At 37.9% G+C, this 24,610-nt stretch overlaps 2 protein-coding genes across 2 annotated transcripts in view; both read left to right on the top strand.

The window, feature by feature from the left end:
• Positions 1-24,610, top strand: part of LOC134649589 (abl interactor 2) — a 289,784-nt gene that overhangs the window by 50,769 nt on the left and 214,405 nt on the right. The window lies entirely within an intron of this gene.
• LOC134649625 (uncharacterized) lies at positions 4,732-24,159 on the top strand. The gene is made up of 5 exons (XM_063504458.1): positions 4,732-5,061; positions 15,816-15,879; positions 19,018-19,226; positions 21,051-21,207; positions 24,011-24,159. Exons 1-5 carry the CDS (start codon positions 4,908-4,910, stop codon positions 24,093-24,095), a joined length of 669 nt encoding a protein of 222 aa, XP_063360528.1. The 5' UTR covers positions 4,732-4,907; the 3' UTR covers positions 24,096-24,159.

The following is a 24,610-nucleotide window of genomic DNA, read 5'->3' as shown; positions in this document are numbered from 1 at the left end:
GAGACTTGTTTACCCCTGGTCGGGAGCCTTGATCCTAGGGGGATCAAGTGACCCTGGTTCTTGGGACACATGGTAAACATATTTTTACCATGTCTCCCATACCAGATTCTCATTGATTATATAACTCGGATCGCTATTAGCAATGCATCTATAATTTGTAAAATACACAGCAAACATATATATATTGCATCTTCCATGCTTTGAAGTTGTATTTCCGGTAATCAGATGTCTAAGCCGAAGTGATCAAGTCTTCCAGATTTGGGGACACTTGGTAAAAAGATTTTAAGTGGCAATGTCATATTTCGAGGGTAGTATCTACATTAATTTATTCACTTTATCTACAGAAAATTAATATATGAAGATATCAAACACATATTAATCCATAATCTTATACTTAAAAAAAAAAAAATGTAATCGTATTATCCATAAAACAACATAAAATAAAAATCAATTTTTGTACCAAAAAAAAATTTAAAAAAAAAAACAAAAATCTAAGTTATTAACATCAAATTTCTTGTAACAAGCTAATTTTTTTAAAGTTCTTATGAAGGTATTTTTAGCGTCAGATACCTACAGTAATTTTATTTTTTTTACCCATCACTGGTAGTTATTGTTTACTACAATAAATAAGTTTAGAAATTTACTGCTCACATTTCGAGGACGGTGTTTGAGCTGCATAATCCTAAAATCCTTTCTATGGACCGTCGGTTCTATAGTACATAAGGTCGGAAAACCATTGAAATAGCATTTCATCCATAAAAACAAATATCGCCGGTTGAAAACCAAACATCGTTATAAGTGTTTTTTGTCGGCCGAGTAACATCCCCTGTGTGTAAAACGTTTAACTTGATAAAAAAGACCAAGTACGGGTAGTTCGTAAAATGTTGATGTCAACTTTAGTCAGTCTTTTCAAAGGCCACGGGGATAATTCCGTTTACGGAGTCGGTTGTATAATTAAAAACTGAATTCCGTGAAATTCCGTGTTAATAAACAATAATGAGTCAAAAACCTTGAAAGTTTAAATCAGTGTTTCTCTGGTCGTACTTTCGCGGCATGATTTACTAAAGAAAAGAAAATATTTATGATAGCTCTATGAATCGTTTTGTAAGTAAATTTATTACAATGTATACTTGATCGCTTTGGGGGTGACATGATCCCGGAATCATATCTCCCCTGAAGAAAAAGACAAAGTCTCCCCATACATAGTAAGATTATAAAACGTGCCGTACTCGAAACATGTGTTCGCGTATATTAATGTAATCCAAGTTAATCATCACTTCAATAAACAACAAATAAAATAAGCACACTCACTAACATCATTTCCATCTCATATTATAAAATAAATCCAGTTAAAGCTTACCGAAAATTGAATATAGTACGCAGAAAATCTTTCACCGTCCGCCATTTTTGAACCACTGACTTTTCCGATACAGTGCCATGACAGAACGTGAAGTTAGGAACGAATGAATGAGTGTTACCAGCGCAAAAAATTGTATCTCGTTTGGTTTGATTAAAAATGAAGTTTACCAAGTGTCCCCTAGGGATCGACCCTCCCCACCCTCACCTAGATTTTTCTAGTACAATTACCTTCGAAAAATATACTTAGCAATGGTAATTTTTAGGGTTCCGTAGCCAAATGGCAAAAAACGGAACCCTTATAGATTCGTCATGTCTGTCTGTCTGTCTGTCTGTCCGTCTGTCCGTCTGTCTGTCCGTCCGTATGTCACAGCCACTTTTCTCCGAAACTATAAGAACTATACTGTTGAAACTTGGTAAGTAGATGTATTCTGTGAACCGCATTAAGATATTCACACAAAAATAGAAAAAAACAATAAATTTTTGGGGTTCCCCATACTTCGAACTGAAACTCAAAAAATTTTTTTTCATCAAACCCATACGTGTGGGGTATCTATGGATAGGTCTTCAAAAATGATATTGAGGTTTCTAATATCATTTTTAGGGTTCCGTAGCCAAATGGCAAAAAACGGAACCCTTATAGATTCGTCATGTCTGTCTGTCTGTCTGTCTGTCTGTCTGTCCGTCTGTCCGTCTGTCCGTCTGTCCGTCTGTCCGTCTGTCCGTCTGTCTGTCCGTCCGTATGTCACAGCCACTTTTCTCCGAAACTATCAGAACTATACTGTTAAAACTTGGTAAGTAGATGTATTCTGTGAACCGCATTAAGATTTTCACACAAAAATAGAAAAAAAACAATAAATTTTTGGGGTTCCCCATACTTCGAACTGAAACTCAAAAATTTTTTTTTCATTAAACCCATACGTGTGGGGTATAGGATAGGTCTTCAAAAATGATATTGAGGTTTCTAATATCATTTTTTTCTAAACTGAATAGTTTGCGCGAGAGACACTTCCAAAGTGGTAAAATGTGTGTCCCCCCCCCTGTAACTTCTAAAATAAGAGAATGATAAAACTAAAAAAAATATATGATGTACATTACCATGTAAACTTCCACCGAAAATTGGTTTGAACGAGATCTAGTAAGTAGTTTTTTTTTTATACGTCATAAATCGCATAAATACGGAACCCTTCATGGGCGAGTCCGACTCGCACTTGGCCGCTTTTTTCTAAACTGAATAGTTTGCGCGAGAGACACTTCCAAAGTGGTAAAATGTGTGTCCCCCTGTAACTTCTAAAATAAGAGAATGATAAAACTAAAAAAAATATATGATGTACATTACCATGTAAACTTCCACCGAAAATTGGTTTGAACGAGATCTAGTAAGTAGTTTTTTTTTATACGTCATAAATCGCCTAAATACGGAACCCTTCATGGGCGAGTCCGACTCGCACTTGGCCGCTTTTTTATTTTTGGCTAAAATATTTTATGCATTGTTTCTAAAATTGATTACCGTAAAACGAGGTGACTTTAGGAAATTTTGGGGATACTTTGATAGTTTTAAAACTGCCACTAAATTATCATTATTCATTATTTTCTCGAACTGTTCGTGTAACAAGTTAGATTATTATACATACTTGTTTACCTACTACTAAAACATCCGAATAAAAATATGTAACGGCTGAAAAACTGAAATATCGAAGTCGCCCCTGCATTTGAAAGTCACCCCGGTTTACGGTACTTGGTAACTTATAACGCATATAACTAATAATTATAAATACGGCAAAAATGAAACCTTAAGTAAAAAAAAATATTTTCAGTAAGTAGCAAGTACGGGCCAAGGTACAACCTACTCGTATTTTCGTTGTCCGAGGTACAATAAAGCAACTTTTTGGAGAAGTAAGCTTGGTAATTAGCACTTCCAATTGAGATTAGGCTGAAATGATCCTACCATCGAGTACCTAATTAAGTTTAACTTATTATATTAAGTTTTACTATCTATTAGCAAAACATGAAATAATCATCCTTGATGTAAAATTCGAAATACTGACTTTTCATAACACAATTTATATTTTTTTTTTTTCTTGAGTTACCACAGCCGCTCTCAAATTTCGTTGATAGCTTGTTTTTTATACTTAATAATAACGTTTCAAATAATATAAATGAAATATTTCAATAACCGTGGCAATGTGGAAATATTGCCATCTGTCCGAGGTAAAACCATGTCCAAGGTACAACAGTTTCCCCTACCTATATTTTGGAAAAATATAAGTAATGTAAATGTACTTAAGCGCTGGTGGCCTAGCGGTAAGGGCGTGCCACTTTCAATCCGGAGGTCGCGGGTTCAAACCCCGGCTCGTACCAATGAGTTTCTCGGAACTTATGTAACTCGGAAATATCATTTGATATTTACCATTCGCTTTTCGGTGAAGGAAAACATCATGAGGAAACCGGACTAATCCCAATAAGGGCCTAGTTTCCCCTCTGGGTTAGAAGTTGGAAGGTCAGATGGAAGTCGGTTTCGTAAAAACTAGTGCCTACGCCAATTATTGGGATTAGTTGCCAAGCGGACCCCAGGCTCCCATGAGCCGTGGCTAAACGCCGGGAGATCGAGATGAAGATGATGATAAGTAAATGTACTTAACTTGTTAGTTAGAATCAATCATTAATTTTAACAATAATTTGCGTTTTACCAAAACTGATTTATGATAATATACTTACATAATATAAGTATAGTCACGCTCCGTTGATTGTTACGCCATTTAGGGTTCCAGGTAAATTGGACATTCCATAGCGTAAGTATGGAACAACCAATTTACTTAGCTAGAATCTAAAATGGCGTAACAATACCGTGTGGTGATGACTGTACTAGGTACATAGGTACCTATGTAATCTCTAATACCTCTACTAGAGATTGGTGCGAAATTCTTGTCATCTTTGTGCATATATGTATTAAATATCACGAAGCCGTATTGCTTCTCTGAATCACTGCTTGAAATGTTTCTCTCGTCTCTCAGTAGTCTGCCAACCACTGTCGTGTACCTACACGCGCGCGCTACATAAATCCACCCGCCAAATAACTTACGGAAAAAATACTTGACGCGAAAACAGTGCGGTTAAAAAAAGTAGTCGATTTCAATTGTAAATCAAACAAGGAGATCATAATTATATTGACATTAACTTTAAGATTGATTTTAAACTGAATATTCAAGGCAGTGATATTTCGGTACCAGGGCAAACTGCCAGATTGTCTTTATACTATCAACAGCATGATGCATTTTACTATATCACGTAAATAATACAAATTAGACACTTATCGAGTTTTACTTTTAGTGACTTGTTAATTAAGGTACGTGTGTTAAGCGGCGTGTGTAATATAACCTAAATTTAGATGAATGTAGAGCACAAAACACATAAAAAGGTATAAAAAGCGGAGAACAGACGGTTAGTAAAGTTTATGATAATGTCAATATTATGCAATTAATTGGTGCGAAGCACGCCCAACTGGTTTGGATCAAGGATTTTGGCGTTCAGTGAGACTATAGTGCGATAAGATGGAGATGTCCTCTTCGGAACAGCTCGAGCCGGCTGGTTCTGGCGCTGCCAGTCCTGGCAGAAGAGCGGCTGTTCCTAAGATCCCGTTGGCTCTGCGGCTGTGGAGCCTGCTGCAGCCACTGGCAAGGTTGTGGGGATTGATCACGGCTGTTGGTAAGAAACTGGCAATATGTTTTAGACTGGGATCAGTATTCGGCTTATTAAATATTGATAACACTTAAAATAAACAGCTGGGGAAAAATTACCCAGTATTTTGTGATACATTGCGTTGCGTGCTTACCTATATAATTTCTTGCCTACTTTGTCCACATTCATAATTTGACATTTGAAAATTCGCCAATGCGATAAGGGCCGATTTTTTTGTTTGATATCAATTTCCTGTTTTCTTCAGAGTTTTATTAAAATTTAGTGGTTAGATAGAGTTCTCTCTATTCTCTACAATATAAGCGCAATTTCATCGTATGTCCAAACTTCCTCTAAGTTACAAAAACGTAGGTATGATATCTTCGTATAGGTAAACACAACGGAAAATTACATACATTTTTTATTGATACTTAATAAGGAGGAGGAGGTTTTCAAATGGTCAAGTATTTATCAAAATCTGACGAAAAAATTATGAAGAATAAAAGGATGGCCCATAAAGTGTGTGCTCGAGAAGCCAACTTTTAAGTTTTCTTTTAAAACAAGCTATAAAAGGAGCGAGGTGATAGATACTAGTTATATAGGTACAACTTATAATATTTTAACAACGTTCACCCGGAAGTTTGTCTGACACTTTTAAAATATGTGGGAAGAGTATACTAACTCATTCATTCGAACTTACTCTTTGAATAACTAAAATGTACCTGGTTCGAGCAATGTAGAATAAGTAATGTCTACTTGGCAAAGAGCTTTTTAACTGAATTATCGCCTTAAGCCCGCGCACCTTCGACAGACATGAACAGATTGCAGTACGCCTTGCCAAACTGCATAAATATTATTTAAAATTTTATCATAATTTACTGCTTTTCCTTTTCGTTTCAGCGTTTGCCCAGTTGTATTCTGAATTCTAAACGAGTTCGGTGTCCGCTCGCTTTTTATGAAAACAACTGCTATCTATTTATCGTTCTGTTTCAAAGCGGGTAATTTATTAATATGCAAAACAGCATTTTGTCATAATCATCAGCAGGCTGAATAATAAGCGTTTTAAGGCGTTTTTTCGTCATTATCTGCTACAGCAAATATTGTCATAAGAGGTGACGAAAGATCGTAATCAACTTTGTTGCGCATTGTCCTTCTTTTTTGAGATCGTGGTGAGAATAGCGACCGAGACAATGTGTTTAAGTACATTTAAAACACAACGGCCTCTGGTACCTATACCTACTCACTTAAGTGGAGTCCAGCTGAGAAAATTTGATGAAATTGTCCGATCGAATCAGGCCGTGCGGACGCAAACACCAATTTGATTCCCCGATCAAATCAGCAGGTGCGGACACAAAAATGCCAATTTTCGAAATTAGTATCTATGGAATGCAAATTGGTGATTAAATTTTTGTACGTGTCGACGCTAGATGCTTCGGCGCCAATTATTTTCCTGATCAAATCGGTCGATTTGCCCAGCTCGTCATTCCACTTTACTTTAGTGGAGTTGTAACTAACGAAATAATTTTAAAATCACGTTTAAACCTATGACACCTTTTATGATAACCTTTTACCTACAGTCTACTAAATTACTTAGGTAAGTCTTTAGTTTAATACTTCAATCTTTATAGGGATAAACGATTACGCGCTGATAATAAGGGACAATAGGGACTGTCCCTTATTATCAGCGCGTAATCGTCAAACATTATACCTACCTATTGTAGTTATGTTCATACATTGTGGAAATAAAAAAAATATACTTATAAAGGAAAACTGATAAGAAAAATGCATCGCGCCACTTCCGACGTTATCGTAATTTTCGTTATCTTGAATATCTCACGTGTGTGTCACTCTGTCACTCGTGTATTCTCGGTGCGATAGTCGGGATCGGGAACCACTTTGATTTTTTGTACTTGCAATTAAAATTTGCAGGTACGGCCCAGAGGAAGAGGACGAAATTTCGATTTTAGATGTTTGTGGTAGTTTGTGTAGGGCCCATTAACAAGCACTTCTCAGGGGCGCTTGTGATCCACAAAACGGAAGTCTCTACTGAACTCCTTTTATTAGAAAGAGGCTTCAGTTTGTTTTACTAGACAGCTTTCTTGACATGGGTACCGATATTAAAACTCTTAATCATGGTGTTTTAACGTCTATGTCGTTTATTCGTTCGTGAAGTTAAGTCATAATAGTAGTTTATGCAACAGTGATATAATAAGGGTTCTTAAAATTCAAGGGTCGAAGTTACAAAACGAGACGTAGTCGAGTTTTGTAAAAAAAGACCCGAGAATTTTAAGAACCAATTATGAGCTGTTGCATACATTACTTTTTCTATGACAGCTGCAGCAAAAAAAAAAAAAAAAAAATTATTATTAAAAAAAAGAGATTATTTAAAAAAAATTGAGTTATTATTTAAAAAAAAAAGAGTTATTATTGTAAATGAAAACACCTCTTTCAATCAAGATGATCGGAACTTGTATCTTAAAAAAAAATAAAGCAGTTGTATTATACTCATAAGATGACTGCTAGCAGTCATCTTATGAGCCTATAGACAAATCATTCAAATGACATTGCTTTAGATATCACTGTCAGTCATTTAATTGACACATTTAAGTGCTGGAGTAGAAAAAAATACATAAATACAAAACTTGTCTCTATTTTATAGGTAGGTAGACGAAAGTTATTTAAGCCCCATTTAGACGCATCAAGAACTTGCATGCAATACCTATTCGATACAATGTCACTACAGAGTACCTAGGTACAATGAATTCAGTCCAGTCGATCGACCAAATACCGCAATGTAACGAAAATCGCATACCTACAAGTAGTTGATCCGTCTACATGGGGTTTTAGTTAAGTTATTGCAGTGTAATTTCCTATAAAATTATAGATGGTCAAACCAATTTGTCAGTAAATAGGAACAAAAAAAACTATACTCATCCTTTTCTTTTGGGTGATAGCTAGTACTAGTGTAAGACAAAGATAGTATAACTCTCTCTGTCTATGTTTGAAATAAGACAGTCTTGGAGGATATAATCAAACGGAGACGCCATGTCTGTAATTTTCTGTACAAAACAGTCTGCCGATTTTTGCGGGGGAGGGGAACGTCAAATGTATGCGTAACGTAAAAATAGCCATGTCAGATAAACGTCAGTCCATACATTGTGTATGACCGTTGGCCGCCTATTTTCGACAGAGGGAAAAGCCTGTTAATGGCTACTCCGTTTAGTTGTATCCTCCAAGAAGACAGTCCTTTGACACACTTTATTATAACTTTTCGCCTTCGTCGCAGATAGAGGTTCTCTACGGATATGACGACGGCTACTGACGTGACAGCGTGATTATTAATGATTGTCTGTCTGTCTCTTCTGCTCGCGACACGTGGACAATGCCAGCCATTATAGTTTCCGTGTGAATAAAAATTGTGGGCTTTCATATCACCATTTAGCAACCTTCTTAACTTTCGGGAGCAGAAAAGACAAATGAGAGCACTAAATCTGTGTGGCAGTTATGAGGCAACTTTTTACTCAAAAAGCTTCGCTTGATGTGGCATTTTAAGAGTAACGTTTTTAAGATTCCGTAGCTTCCATATAAAATCGAAGTTTGCCCGTTAAAGGGCTAAACCCTTTTTTTAAAAAAAAAGGGCTACCACCTATAAACTAGACCTATAAACACTACCGTCGAATAAGTAGGATCGCTTTCATATTTTGTTTTCAGTTTTTATTTACCATATTCTAGTAGTCTGTTACACACACAGTACCCGCAAGCATTGATTTGTACGTTGTATTTAGTATCTGTTAGAAGTTAGAGAATCATTTAGCGGAAATGTAGCGCTGTAATGCTAAATTAATTAGTTTACAGGCGCCACTGCGTTTTACACGAACATTCGACTTAAGGTTGATTCTAATTTAACAATCTATTACGGTTTTGAACTCGTTTTGATACGACCTAGACGATGGTCTTGGTGATTGGTGCGCATCTTATAGCCCGACAAGAAATTTGTAGAAATTAAAAAGTGGCAATATTAGTGTCGTCCCATTTTCTTAGATTGATTTGAAAGGGACGACACTACAGTGTTGCCACTTTTTAATTTCTAAATTTTTTTGCGAGACTGTACTCACGACTTTCACTTCATTCGCACCTATGATGTACCGATTAGCATCAGCGATCTTGGCGGTCGTATCAAAATAAGATTAAAACCGTAATGGATTGTTAAATCAGAATCGGATTCCTGTTTTAGTAGGAATATCATTGCCGTTGGCGGAAATATTGAATGTTTTGCTCGACTTGGCGGGGGCACTGCCGTGCCCCCAGATAATTGCCAGCAACTTTATGATTGACAGCTGCTTGTCATTATGTCAATCCATTTGAAATTCAAATACAAAAATTGACATTTGAACGGCGACCGTCGCACTTATCGCAAAAGTAACTACCAAAGGTAACTAGAGACAAACCAAAGAAAGTCTGCAGCGCTAGATTAAAAGTAGTTTTTAAAAATCAGTATGCGACAACACCACAGAAAATGGATTAAATAGTCTTGATACTTGTGAAATTTCTACCATATTTACCGTCTATGAAAAAATTAAGCTGTATGCACAGCTTAGCACAGTAATTTCATTCCAACAATAGATGTCACTAGAGACAAACCAAAGAAAGTCTGCAGCGCTAGATTAAAAGTAGTTTTTAAAAATCAGTATGCGACAACACCACAGAAAATGGATTAAATAGTCTTGATACTTGTGAAATTTCTACCATATTTACCGTCTATGAAAAAATTAAGCTGTATGCACAGCTTAATTTTTATGGTAAAATAAATTTCATTCCAACAATAGATGTCACTATTAATATGTAGACATATACTAATATTGATAAATAATATTGGGAGAATGTGACATTTGGCTTCATCAAAATTAATAAGCTTTTGTAATATCCGCGACGGCGGTAAATAGGTACAGAGGGCCTACCGCGAACACCGAAGTTCTCAATATGCGAGCATCTTTCTCTTTTACTCCCATTAAGGCGTAATTAGATTGACAGAGAAATTGCCCGCAATTTGCGAACTAAAGTTTTCGGAAAAACGAAATAAACCATTAAAACAATAAACATATATTAAAAATTAATTTTAGCTTTAACTAGTAGGTACCCATGCCGTGAGCATAAGCATGGAGGTTGTGGGTTCGAGCTCAAACCCCGGCTAGTACCAATGAGTTTCTCGAAATGTTAGAGGAAGTTCATAAGTATGCCTATACCTATTAGGTGTGTTCAATTTGCTTAGTCTAAACCTTAGTCTAAACCAATATTATATTATCTAAGTAGGTACATATGGTGAAGTATTAAGATGTTTCATTCCACTTACCCGTCATCAACTCCAAATTTTGTAAACATTGTCGTTTTTCAGCTTGAATCGCCTCGTGCTGACTTTTTACAAGTGTAAAATTATTCGTCACGCGGAAAAGTAACTCCCGCACGCCGGTTTTGTAAGGTTTCACCATGTTTATTCCGTTCATCACAAAACACAATGAATATTTAAACGATTTTGACAAACACGTACCATAGTGCATGACGTTTACTGACTGCTTAAAAAACATTGCCATATGTAGTTTTTTAATTCGATGTCAAATTATTGCGCTGCAGACTTTCTTTGGTTTGTCTCTATTAATATGTCGACATATACTAATATTGATAAATAATATTGGGAGAATGTGACATTTGGCTTCATCAAAATTAATAAGCTTTTGTAATATCCGCGACGGCGGTAAATAGGTACAGAGGGCCTACCGCGAACACCGAAGTTCTCAATATGCGAGCATCTTTCTCTTTTACTCCCATTAAGGCGTAATTAGATTGACAGAGAAATTGCCCGCAATTTGCGAACTAAAGTTTTCGGAAAAACGAAATAAACCATTAAAACAATAAACATATATTAAAAATTAATTTTAGTTTTAACTAGTAGGTACCCATGCCGTGAGCATAAGCATGGAGGTTGTGGGTTCGAGCTCAAAACCCGGCTAGTACCAATGAGTTTCTCGAAATGTTAGAGGAAGTTCATAAGTATGCCTATACCTATTAGGCGTGTTCAATTTGCTGTGAAACCTTTGTCTAAACCAATATTATATTATCTAAGTAGGTACATATGGTGAAGTATTAAGATGTTTCATTCCACTTACCCGTCATCAACTCCAAATTTTGTAAACATTGTCGTTTTTCAGCTTGAATCGCCTCGTGCTGACTTTTTACAAGTGTAAAATTATTCGTCATGCGGAAAAGTAACTCCCGCACGCCGGTTTTGTAAGGTTTCACCATGTTTATTCCGTTCATCACAAAACACAATGAATATTTAAACGATTTTGACAAACACATACCATAGTGCATGACGTTTACTGACTGCTTAAAAAACATTGCCATATGTAGTTTTTTAATTCGATGTCAAATTATTGCGCTGCAGACTTTCTTTGGTTTGTCTCTACCTACGCCCTGGTCACCCTGAATTGTCATTAAATTACGTTAATTTAGGATTTAGGCCTACCCCTAATAAGTAGGCATACTAAAGCTGGTCAACCAAATCTTATCAGTAAAAAAAGGCGCGAAATTCAAATTTTCTATGGGACGATACCCTTCGCGCCTACATTTTTCAAATTTGCCGCCTTTTTCTACAGTCAAGATCTGGTTGACCAAGTATAGTTTGATTTATTTGTTCCCTAATTTCGCTTTTTATCACTGCACGCTAAGATGCACTGTCAATATCGCGAAAGCGACATTTTGCTTCATTTTATTTGATTGAATTCTCGTCACGTCCCTGTCATTTTGATTTTTTTGCCGCCTAATGAATGGCAGGCTTAGTTTTCACAACGTGCAAAATGTAAAAAAAATAACTCTTGGAGCTTGTTCTACATGTTTGTAGTTTTTAGTAGGTCAAGCATATAGGTGTGCTAATTACATCATTTTTAATCCTATGAATGTTATCACTGTATTTGGTAGTGTTGAGTCGCTCACTCGTGAAGCACCTAATTTGTACCACTCATTTTGTTAATTTGTCGCAGTACTTCGTACCGCTTAAATGTCTTACTTCACTCCTCTATTCATTTTACTCATTTACTCGCGCGCATCACAAACACCTCTTGCCACACAAATCATTCACACACTTAAAATTTCAAAAAAACTCTTATCCGTTCAAATTCACTCGCGAGTCTCGTGACCCTCAAAACTCATACACTCCTCACAACTCGCAACAGAGTCCCTGGATCGCGCGAGGCGCTAGGTGCTCGCCTGCTCGCCGACACTCAAAACTCAAATGTCTCAAATGAAGAAACGAGTAATAATCCACACTGTCAACTGCCGAACTACAAACCTTATTGCAACGCCAAAAGGTCCACCGAGAAATGCGTTGAGTTTGTACCACTCACCACCGCCTCTCTGTGACATGAACCCCTCAAAAATCCTTTCAAAATGAAACAATGAATTAGAAATACCCAAAGAGGGAGTGAGACCGACACGCGACGTACTTCAATATCGCTTCGCGTCACCACCGAAAATACGTTAACAATTAAACACGAAAGACAACAAGCGTAAGCGCTGCAAGCTTTAATACATCTTAAAAAAAATGTCATGTTGGAATTCATGGAATAGTTGACGCTGAAAATATGCTAGTACCTCACCTCATTTGAAGTAAGACATTGTAACACCTCATTTTAGAAAATGAGGTACTCATACAAACTCATTTTAAATTGATGTCCTACCCATCACTAGTATTTGGACTGTATGCTCTAAGGTGTTATGAAAAAAATAACATTCAGATGCCAAGACTATGGACACCAGGGAGTCAATATAAATTTTACCTGAAGATTATATTGACGATACCAATATTGTTTCTTGTCGCCCTAAGAATTAAAATGTTTTAGTAATTACATCTTAACGACTAATAAAAAAAACGCTTTAGTTATTGGCCACCCTTAACAAATCAGAAAGAAACAAGCCAATTTTTTTTAATTGGACCAAGATTTATAAGTTTATTTACTTCTGCCCCACCTCTTAACAAATTTTAACAAATTCTGGGTACGCCCATGGTCATCCTATCAGTTTTTTGTTACCCTATTTTATTGTCACCTCGTGGCCAACTAGGTAATTATCACCTCAAGAGACTCGTACTTGCAGATAAACTTTGAATGCCAAAATTCACCTTGGTCTTTAAAACTTTGGCGACACCACTGTTTTGTTTACGGTCTCAATAGGTACCTCCTCGTAAACAATAAACAACATCTCACGTCTGTGTTGACGTTGCCAAGAGATCCAATCGATGAACATTGCAATTAATGTGACCAATCAAGTGAATCAAGTCAATTGATGCGTTAACAGAAAAACAATGCTGCGACACAGATGAAATGCAATCATATCATGTCGCACTTGTACAGTATACTTGCTAAGGAAAGTAGCGAACGCCGCCTTATGTCTGTTTTAAACGACCAAGGTCGCGTTTACACAAACAACGACAAATATCGTTGTTAGAAGGAAAGACAAACAGCGAACTTGTTACTTTATAAAACGTGACTCTGGCCCCATGTTGGAAAATTAAGATCTTTCAAAAGTTTTCCTTCCAAACCAAAAACTGTTGATTTTACTGAAGCAACTTCTGTTCTTTAAAAGCGCTTCGCCTTAATTGTAGTTTGCAGTAGTTTTGTTTTAAGACTAAAGAGTTTAAGACTAACAGCTTGCACAGTTGGGTGCTAGTTTTCTGGCGCGGTCAGTTGGATTCCTATTTTCCACGCATTTGTCTCTGACAAACTTAATCGGTGCTCGGTGCTAAAGCGCTTGAAGTTTTACTCAGCCACTTCAGGATAGACATAGACTCAAATATTGCTTTTAAATTGGGTCTTCGTTCCTCACTTGATTCTGCTGAAATTTGGATTAGTTTCTTTTGTGAGGTGATGGGAACATTGATGGGAACTCCATACCATATTAAATAAAAAAAACATTAGACCTTGGAATTTACAAGGTTTGTAGTCTAGGCATGTAAAAACTTATTGACTAGGTATGTAAAAACTGTTTAGTTTACCAAACACAAAGTAAGACATGTTTTTTATCCAAAATTTTAGGAATGAATCAGAGTGAATGAATATTTAAAAACAAAACATGCGCGGCAGCGTGTAAAATAAACCACACGTTGTTTTTGACAAATGTTTTGGCATCATCGTTAATATTCAAGACGCATCTTTTAGGGAGGAGTGCACACTAACGGGACTGGACAGGTGTAGCATTCGAGAAATTTTCGAGACTTAATTTTCCAGACAATTTTTTCTTACCTATTTGTATAATCTCAGATTGAGCTTTGAAGTGAATAGTAGTGCTGAGTGAACTTGCGGCGGTATGTATTACAAGCGGAGTGGGAAATATAAAAAACCGGCCAAGTGCGAGTCGGACTCGCGCACGGAGGGTTCCGCACCATCAACAAAAAATAGAGCAAAACAAGCAAAAAAGCGGTCACCCATCCAAGTACTGACCCCGCCCGACGTTGCTTAACTTCGGTCAAAATTCACGTTTGTTGTATGGGAGCCCCACTTAAATTTTTATTTTATTCTGTTTTTAGTATTTGTTGTTATAGCGGCAACAGAAATACATCATCTGTGAAAATTTCAACTGTCTAGCTATCACGGTTCGTGAGATACAGCCTGGTGACAGACGGACGGACGGACGGACGGACAGCGGAGTCTTAGTAATAGGGTCCCGTTTTTACCCTTTGGGTACGGAACCCTAAAAAATGCATTCACAGATCAACGATTTTTAAGCTAATTAGATGGCGGTTATTGGCCGAAATTCAGTCGGTTTAAAAAAATTAAACTTAAACAAAAATTATGAACGCGCTTTAAAACTCAGTGGTCAATATTGCCCCACGAATTAAAGTACCCCAGTCCACCGAAACGAAACTGAGCAAAAGCGTAACGTAGGGCACTTTGAGTGGTTATATTAAGTAAATTAATATTCGCACTTAAAGCTTATGATTCCCGTAGTTGCAAACAACTAATTGTAGGTTCAGCATTGAGTATCAAGAACTGAACATTGTGTCATAGCAGGCGTGGCTCACTCCGCGATTTCGTCGCGTCGCTACAAGTACATGCGGCCCACACCAATTTTGGTGTTTAGGGCCCCCCCACATCTAGCGTCTCCCGAACGTCGATGCCTCACCAACGCCCGCGGGGCGTCGACGCCGCGCTCCCGCAGCGTCGACGCGACGCTGCGGCGCCTCTCGAACGTCGACGTCGCAGTGACGTCCGCGCGGCGTCGGCGCCGCGTTAGCGCGGCGTCGGCGCCGCGTTAGCGCCGCGCCTCCTCGACGTCAGTGGCGGCTGTCGAGCGTCGGAGCGTCTGACTGGACGTTGGTCGCCACTGGCGTCGCGGAGGCGCTGCGCGCGCGCGGCGTCGGCGCTGCGTGGGCGCGGCGTCGGCGCCGCGTGACGTCACTGCGACGTCGACGTCCGAGAGGCGCCGCAGCGTCGCGTCGCCGCTGCGGGAGCGCGGCGTCGACGCCGCGCGGGCGTTGGTGAGGCGTCGACGTTCGGGAGACGCTAGATGTGGGGGGCCCTGTCAAAGTAGTTGCCGCGCACTGCTATGGAACGGACGCCTGCTGGTGCTTGCGCCATCTAGCGGTCATATCTGTCGTAATAGACGCGTTTTGTTAGAGTGAGTCTTCTGTACCTAGTACCTACTATTATTTATTCTGTGGATGACCACAGAATAAACTAACTATGAAGTAAGTAGTGTAACTATGAAGTTACAGTAACGATTTTCTTCTGTTTCAGTGATGAGTGGCGCCGGTTCCGAACTCGTGGTGCTAGGGCGTGGGGCATCAGGGCCGGGCTTGATGTGAGTACGTCATTTTCATATTTGACTTTAATATAAAATAAGTACATGGTGTTAAACGTTTTCAAAATACTGTCAGCTTGTTCTAGGCGATTCTGAATACAACTTCAAAAACGGGTCTTTTGTAGGTACTTTACCTACCTGGTTTATGAAAAAAAACATAGGCACTTATGACTCTGATTATGAGATATACATTTAAAGTTTAACCATTCGGGTAGGTTTGGCATTGGTAGTACCTATTAAGTCAATTAATAATAATAATTTTGGTTTTTCATAACAAGCAGATACGTCTGCGAGCGATATTCCAAATTTTATATTAAAGGAAAAAAATGGAAAAAGTTACGCTTCCGGAATGGAAAGATTTGCGATGTCCTGGTAGGCTTCCGTAGCTTAATTGGTTAAGAGCAACACACGGATTGTGGAGGATGTGGGTTCAAGTCCTGCCGGAAGCGTAACTTTTCCATTTTTTTCCTTTTTGGTGGTTTTGAACCTTAATAGCATTCTACATTGCCAATTAATTATGTGCGCTACCAACGCAATACACTTCCTGACACCCTTTTAAGGATCTACCGGCTATCAAAAGCGAACTCAAAAAGCTGCCGTGCTCAGAATACTTATCCACAGTTGTCACATTTCAAAAGTGTACCTTATTATACAATCACAAGGTATACAATTGAATAAATTATCAAATGCGATTGCGGTCTATATGCTTAGCAGGCTGGGGTACACGTCTCGTCGTCGAGGAATTATTCATTGCGGCTGCATAAAGTAGGAAGGTAATGACATTCAGTATATCAACTCACTGAAATGTGTTCTCTAATCTGAAAAGTAGGACACTCTGGACAGAGACAAGTTAATTTTACATACTGTCAATATCCATATCTACCAACTCATCAACAAATATAAATGTACATATAATCACTTCACACCATTTACACCATTCACACCATTTGTCTTTAAACGTGAACACTTTGATTTTCGCTTGCACCCGTGCGATATAATGTCAGCATTGAAACAGTTATAATTTCAGCAGTCTTTATAATTGACTTATCTTTGCGTTGCTTTATTAGACCGAATTCTACTTGTGCGAATGTTTGCGTGGAAATCAGGTGGCAAAAGTTAAAAGAATGTAGTGTTTGTGTATTTTTGTTGAGGCTGCTTCGCGTTTAATACTTATTGTAGCGTAGGATACTGTACGTACCCTTATAGGTATGTATGTACTTAATACTTGTGATAAATATGTACCTACCTATATACCTAACGTATTTGCAAATCAGCTCTCGAAAATATCAAACTCAGTTTTGACAAAATTTAAAATACATAGGTATGTAGGTACATTAGGTGTAGGTGTGAAATCGTATTATACAGGGTGCTTCCTGTAACAGGAGCAATAAATTAAACTGTAGGCTGTACTCCTCAAACTGACCAACATTTGTTCAGCAACTTTTAAAAATTATGAATCCTTTAGACTTCCTCTTTTTCATACAAAATAAATATTGCCTTCAATGTACGCTGACATCAGTGTGTTTGACGTTGCTTGTCACGCTTTAAACATAACAAAATTTGTAATACATTGCGTCTTAGAATAAACTTTAAAGTGTAATAAAAATCAAAACCTGAGTTATTTTCAAAAGTTGCTGAACAAATGTTGGTCAGTTTGAGGAGTACAGCCTACAGTTTGATTTATTGCTCCTGTTACAGGAAGCACTCTGTATAGCATTTTTACAAAAATTCGTTTTCTCGAGTTATCACGCACTTGCAGAGAGCAGAAAGAGAAAGGAACGTTTATCATCAAATTAACATGCTATCGACGAGTTCGGAAGCAGATATTTTTAGTTTTGGTTGCGAATACATATTTTCTCATTATAGAAACATTTATGTACAACAGGCGATGATTATTTTACGTTGGCATAAATTATATTTTATCAAGTCACGCAAACGATTTTTTATCATTAAACATTATCAATCTAAAATTGGTACATAATATTCCAAACAGAATTCAGTGAAAGTAGGTACAATTAGGTATACTTATGCTCTTTATCGATGGGATAAATACGACGATTTATTTTCAATCATATGCGTGTTGATGTCCCAATATGCAAGCGAAATGGCTATTTGAAAACTTATTGAATTGTTTACCGTACCTATTCACGCGCAACAATTTCAAAATGTATACTCATTCTTCAATGGCTTTTGTAATGAAATGAAATGAAATGAAAATGAAATGAAATGAAAAATTATAGAAAAATTATATATGAAATGAATAGTTATGACTGTTATGAGTGGTTGGGCGCCATATAGGTATATAGATCTTCCGTGATCGTCTGTTGTTAATTCCAATGACGCACTTGTCGACGTAGGTATTCTTTGTTTTTCTTAAAACAAACATTTGTGGCGCGATCACAGACAAGACATATACGCGTGATTTCGACATCACGATTATCATGAAGGACTTTCAGTGACACTGAACTGGGGATTTTGTTGTTGTTATGACTCAAAATGAATTTTAACGAAGACAAAATCACTCGCACGAGAAATAAATAATGACTTTATGACAATGATATTACGTTATTCATGGAAGCAAACGGGATTAGTGAAAAATCTATTATTGTTAATTACCTACATCTTAGTCTTATATTCTAGCCGCTCACAAACTAAAATCATTAACACAAATGCAGTTTGTATACTTTGTATACCTAACATTCCTGCCTTTTGTCTGGTTACGTTCAACTCGACAATACTGGATCTTGGCACAATAACAGGGATAGTTGGAGTGTCCTCAAACTACCTACATATTTAGATGCATAGCTAAAGAATACTAACACAGCCAAAACAAGTCGATACTAGAAAAAATTAAGAGGAAGTGATATTTGAAATTAAATCATGAATGTCGCGATAAAAACCTACTGCAAATAACTTGATTATAATTTGAGAAGCTTAAGTATACAAATTTAATAAGAAAGTTATATTAAATAAGACAACTTTTAAAACAAATAGCAAAGCTTAAATTATAGTAGAGGTGATCGTGATGTGAAATGTTTCGGCTTGGGCTTCACCTGATATTTTACATACAATTTAGCTCAACATACTTTGCGTTAGGTAATTGCTTGCTACGGGCTAATAACTTAATTATTTTGGCAGCGTCGGATCAGCATGCGTGCTCATACTGGAGACGATGTGGGTCGCGGCGCTGTTCGTGGACGTGATATGCCGCCGCGGGGAATACACGCTGCCGCTGCGGTGCTGGGACTTCGCGCGCTGGTCGTGCGGCCGCGCGCGCGCTCCCGCGTACGCGTGCGCCGCCACCGCGCTGCTGTTCGCTGACCTCACGCTGCTCGCCACTATATCAGGTATATATTGCTGACATTGCTGTGCCTCACTTTTTGGCACAAGAGCAGGAGTTGTAGGCCGACATTAAGTGCGCGTGCATTTAGCGTGAAAAGCACTAGCTTTGAATTCATTTGAGTGCTTAGGTGAAGCTTTCACCTAAGCACGATACGAGATCTTCCGCAGGCAATTCGATCTTGACACATACCGATAAGGAAAAAAAAATATTATCTTTGTCTCGTAATATCTAAGGACTCGAACTTAACTTGACCTTTATTTTTTAAACATGTTGGGCTAGCAGATTGGCATCAAAAGAACTCATTATCATTACAAAAATATCTAAGGACTCGAACTTAACTTGACCTTTATTTTTTAAACATGTTGGGCTAGCAGATTGGCATCAAAAGAACTCATTATCATTACAAAATACGTGGTCACGCGGTTCTGTAGATTCCAGCGCTATGCTATGACCTATGACCAGCTGAATTGCAACAGAATTGTATTTGGTAATAAAACTTGTATTTTTACAGCTGACTGTAACTTCCAATCCAAGTTCCTAAAATACGTCATTTCTACACTATATTCCAACATTTCTACGCTTCCAAGAAACGTTAAGAAAAAAACCGAAATAATATTACAGCAAATAAAATACCGCTACACATAAAAGCGAAAGTGTCTGTTTGAGGCAAAGTTTGAGGGCTTTTCATAACTACAGACCGACAAACCTCAGAGACTACTTGTCCAAAATTTCTGTGAAGTTAACTCACTGGGGATTTCGGAACGTAAAAGAAATACACATCCCGATATTCCCTGAGATATATTTTTTCTCAAACTGTAAGCTGGCGCTTAGACTGTTATTCTGATTGTTTTGGTGCCAGCGCAGACGGGCTTTTGTTTTCTTCAGAACCAATCTATGTGAACACTTCGATTTCTCATAGTTTTTACGGACCTCGAGGTCACGTACATCATGGTCATTCACTTGCGCTCGGTAAGCAGGAAATAACCGAACCTAATCAGAATTGGAAATTGGAAAATTAGTTACTGAGCCATGGAAATTCTTCAGGATATATTTTTTAAATCTGCATCTAACTCGTACAAAACTAATTTGTCTTCAATAAATATATTTACGTACCCCAAAGGCAAAATCGACAAGGAGTTCGAGTTTTTAATGTTTTTAAAGATTTCCACAAATTATGCCACTGCACTCTAAAACCTTTCTTCTGTCAGAGCGATATTCGTGGAAATGAATATAACCGTTATTGATTATTTTAGGCAAACATACTTAATTATTTGCAGTAACAACTATTCGTGGCGTAAATATTTATCTATCTACTTATATAACTATTACAAAACGTGACAGCTTTATTAGTGGGCTGTTAAAAGATTACGATGTCGGTAATAAAAACACCTTGATCGTAAAAATTGCGGTATGAACTATTTAATGGTTCCTGTTGTTATTCAGGTACTAAATGAGTATAATGTGCACTGTCGGGTAAAACGGCTGGCAGGTAGTACGATCAAGCATTTTTTTAAAGAATTAAACTTGTACCTAATTTCAAGTGAACCAGATATCCGGGTTTTTGGAGGAAAACTATATCATGACACAAGCAAATCTACACTAAAAGACGTCCAGATCGTCTAGCATTGTAATCTCGCGCGCGAGTCTATTTGAAGTTTAGTCATGCTAGCCGGTCAGAATTTTAAATTGAACGGAGAAAAACTCTCGGTGGATTTGCCATGCGCTTTCTGGGAAGCGTTCTAATAAGTACTAAAAACCCCCATTCGCTAAGGAGCATATATTCTGTTCTATACATAGATAAAATCTCACTTTGTGTCATTTTCCCCAGGTGGCATGCTGCTGGTATTAGCGGCGCTCCGAGCCGCAATACCCTTCTCGCCTAACGCGACACACGGGCCGCACTCGCCCCGCGCCGGTAGCTCCCTGCTCAGTCAGCTGGACTCGCCGTTGCCTGATGTGTTCTACTCACAGGCTGTAAAGGAGAGGTACTGTTTATCCTATACCTAACAGTTCTAAAAGTCTCTCCTAACGCGACACACGGGCCGCACTCGCCCCGCGCCGGTAGCTCTCTGCTCAGTCAGTTGGACTCGCCGTTGCCTGTGTTCTACTCACAGGCTGTAAAGGAGAGGTGATTATATTCTTCTTATTTCTCAATCTCACACAGCTCTCCGCTCAGATCAGTGGACCATTCCCTGCGTTTTATAGGCACTCACCGAGGTAATATTTTTCTACCTATAGATATCTAACAGTTCTACATGTATCGCTCTCTGCTCTGTCACCTGGACTAGCGGTTGCCTGATGTGTAATCACCGTTTTTAAAGGAGAGGTCAATTTTTTACCTTATTTACTTACCATATAATTAGTATTACTATCGCACTAATCAGCCCATACAATATGTATTTATTCACTGTGCAGAAATTGGACATAGGTAACCATCTTTACTAAAAATTCTTTCACATTTAACATGGAGTGGAGAATCTCTCATTTCAAAATCAAAATATGTGCAGGTTTGAATATGTGAATGTGTTTATTTAAAGTAGTTTAAGCAACAGTTCGATCTGAACAATAAAAATATCTAAATGAACAGCAAGAACTATATTAATTTCTACACCCAGCCTATCCCGCCTTCCGGCTAGCCTCGCCGGTGTTTCCGCAGCTGCTAAAGACAGGTTAATTGAATGCCTGGCCTCTGAACGTTAGTTCAAGTTAAACAAAGCGTGGAAATGTTGTTGTTTTATTTGTTTCGTGAACGCTTCTCACTTAGTGATGTTATTGCCGGGAACATTGGATAATTGCCACCGGCAGTATTGTTGCCGACAGCGAATGGTGACAAGCTTTTATAATTTTTTACATTCATCAAATGATTCAACATGCTGAAGAATGTTTACTACAATGACTATACTAGACTTAGGCTTCTCCGAAAGATCTTCGTCATTATGGACGCGGTTGTGCGTTGTCTTCATCCAATGGTTCCCTGTGAACTTGACCAGCTCGTTGATAAAGTTGGCATCAGATATATCGGAGCGGTGTTCAAAAATATCTGAACGTGCATTTTAACGTCTTGATAACAGAGGCTTTGTGATATCTGAATATTTCTGAAGATCTTGGTCGCTCCGATAGGTATATTTGATGGCGTCTGTACCCATGCCTGTACCCCTAAGTACGAGTAGGTATCTATTTACTTACCTGCCATTTTACAAGGCTTACTTACGTGAACGCAATGTTATCCAGGTGAAAATATCTCATTTGAATTTTTAATTTTATTACCTTCTATTATAGTTTGTCAAAGGACTGTCTCATTTCAAACATAGACAGAGATAATCATACTATCGTTGACTTACACTAGTACTAGCACCCAAAAGAAAAGGATGTGAATTGATTTTTTGTTCTTATTTACTGACAAATTTGGTTTGACCAACTATAATTATGTGAAAAACTTGAATGCGATTTTTGTCTTTGTTCCTTTCTACATTTTTCTACACCCTAGGGTTCCGCGACACCCCTGCAGGGGTTCCGCAAGAATTTAGAATTATGCTTATTTAATAAAAAAAATACACTTCTAAAAACTATTGTTTTATTGTAGGGTTCCATCAAGTATTTCGCTTTCCAAAAGGGTTCCGTCAAAAAAAAAAGATTGAGAACCGCTGGGTTAGTTAATGTCTTTGTTAGGGTATTACTTATGTTAACCTTAAGAAAAAGAAAACATATGAAAGAAAATCTTAGGGGCAGTATGTTGTGGCCTTTCTAATAATGTATATATTGGAAACAAACTGTGTTAATTATTAGGTAGGTAGGTATACGATTATTTATAATCCTTTTGTAGACATAGTAATTTGTAGGACATAACACACTTAATCTATTCTGGTACAAAACCGACTGTAACTAAACTGACTGAACTATAAATAAGACGAAACCTACTTAAACTAAACTATAAAATGTACCTACTTTAACCATCTTTAACCTTTTTAATGGCAACATACCTAAAGGTAATGAGATCCTTAGCTCTTGCTTTTAAAATATGATAACTATGATACGTAAAGCAAATCAAAACAAATAGGTAACCCAGTTATTAACCATCTCGCATTTGTACCTATATGACTGGTTTTCCCTACATGTACCTATTATTTATGGCTCGTAAAATTCTTATAAATAAATATAGAGTTTTCAACTATTAAAATCCCGTGAGACTCGAACATATTAAATTTATTTTAAAATGGGTATTCACGTATTATTATGTCGAACAAACGCTCGACGACTATGAGCGATCTATTTTATCGGGGATGAGCTAGGTTCAATTATACGGATCAAACCATGTCGAGTGTTTATTCGACTTAATAATAAATAAGTGAATAAAGTTTGCATTTTGACAAACATTCATTCCTTCTGTAGAATAACTATTTTCATCAATGGAAAAGTGGAAAAACTCACCGTCCCGGGCGACACTCGAACTCGCGTACATACCAAAACCGTTCTTGTAAATAAATAAATGAAGGATGTGGCGTAAATATTCGCTGTCTTTGGGTACATGTACGTTTACACCGTATTAAACAATCTTACTTACTTATTTACTTAAGTCTCGGTAGCTCACTTGGCAGAGCGATAGGCTGGTGTTACAGAGTCGCGAGTTCGAGTCTCGCCCGGGTCAATGAGTTTTCCACTTTTCCTTTATTTCTAAGCATTATGCTATCGTTTGTTGCAGAAGTTTCCGCTTAATAGGTACAAAATTAATTTGCGTATTTGCATGATTTGCATCAAGTTACCTTACCTATCTGATTTTCTTGTTTACAGGTGTGAAGAGATGACAGTGTTGGACCTAAAGGTACCCGACAGGCCTCGCTCGCCTTCGCCCAAGCCCCCCCTTCTAGAGCTATGACTCAATTCTGCTCAATCGTTACTATGAATTTATGCTTTTCTCATTGCCAAGTCTCCACACAATTATTTCTCTTCTGGTAGTTTATGAGTCATAAATTGTTTACATACACGAAAATACTCCACAAATGTACAAGAAAAGCTACAGCCGGCCTAGCCAAGGTGACAATCGCTATCGCTTCGACAACGAAACGCTTTGTGTCTCTCTATTACTCATCCATATTAGAAAGTGATAGTTGCGTTTCGATCGCTACGGAGCGTAAGCGATTGGCATGTTGGCTACGCGGCTTGTACGGGAAGAATGGCGACGGATAGTGAAGCTTGCCACCGGTCCTGATATGACGACCACGGCCACTCTGGCAAGAGAGTGACGACAAAGAAGAAGACACAAAAATGTAAATATTTACTGCTACATAATATGTGTTAAGGGGCCCACTGATTCACAGTCCGCCGGACGATTACGGCCTCGCAGTTAGAACAAAAAGTTGACAGTTCCGAACAACTGACAGGCCGATATCG

Source organism: Cydia amplana, chromosome 7 (assembly GCF_948474715.1).
Source record: "Cydia amplana chromosome 7, ilCydAmpl1.1, whole genome shotgun sequence".
NCBI lineage: Eukaryota > Metazoa > Arthropoda > Insecta > Lepidoptera > Tortricidae > Cydia > Cydia amplana.
This window is presented reverse-complemented; position numbering and strand designations above follow the sequence as displayed.

Bases quoted from the DNA above. Each gene is read 5' to 3' on its own strand.
- LOC134649625 (XM_063504458.1), top strand. From the start codon at position 4,908: ATGGAGATGTCCTCTTCGGAACAGCTCGAGCCGGCTGGTTCTGGCGCT. The intron at 19,227-21,050 runs GTATATATTGCT...CATTTTCCCCAG, and splicing joins GCTGCTCGCCACTATATCAG to GTGGCATGCTGCTGGTATTA. The intron at 21,208-24,010 runs GTACTGTTTATC...TCTTGTTTACAG, and splicing joins TCACAGGCTGTAAAGGAGAG to GTGTGAAGAGATGACAGTGT.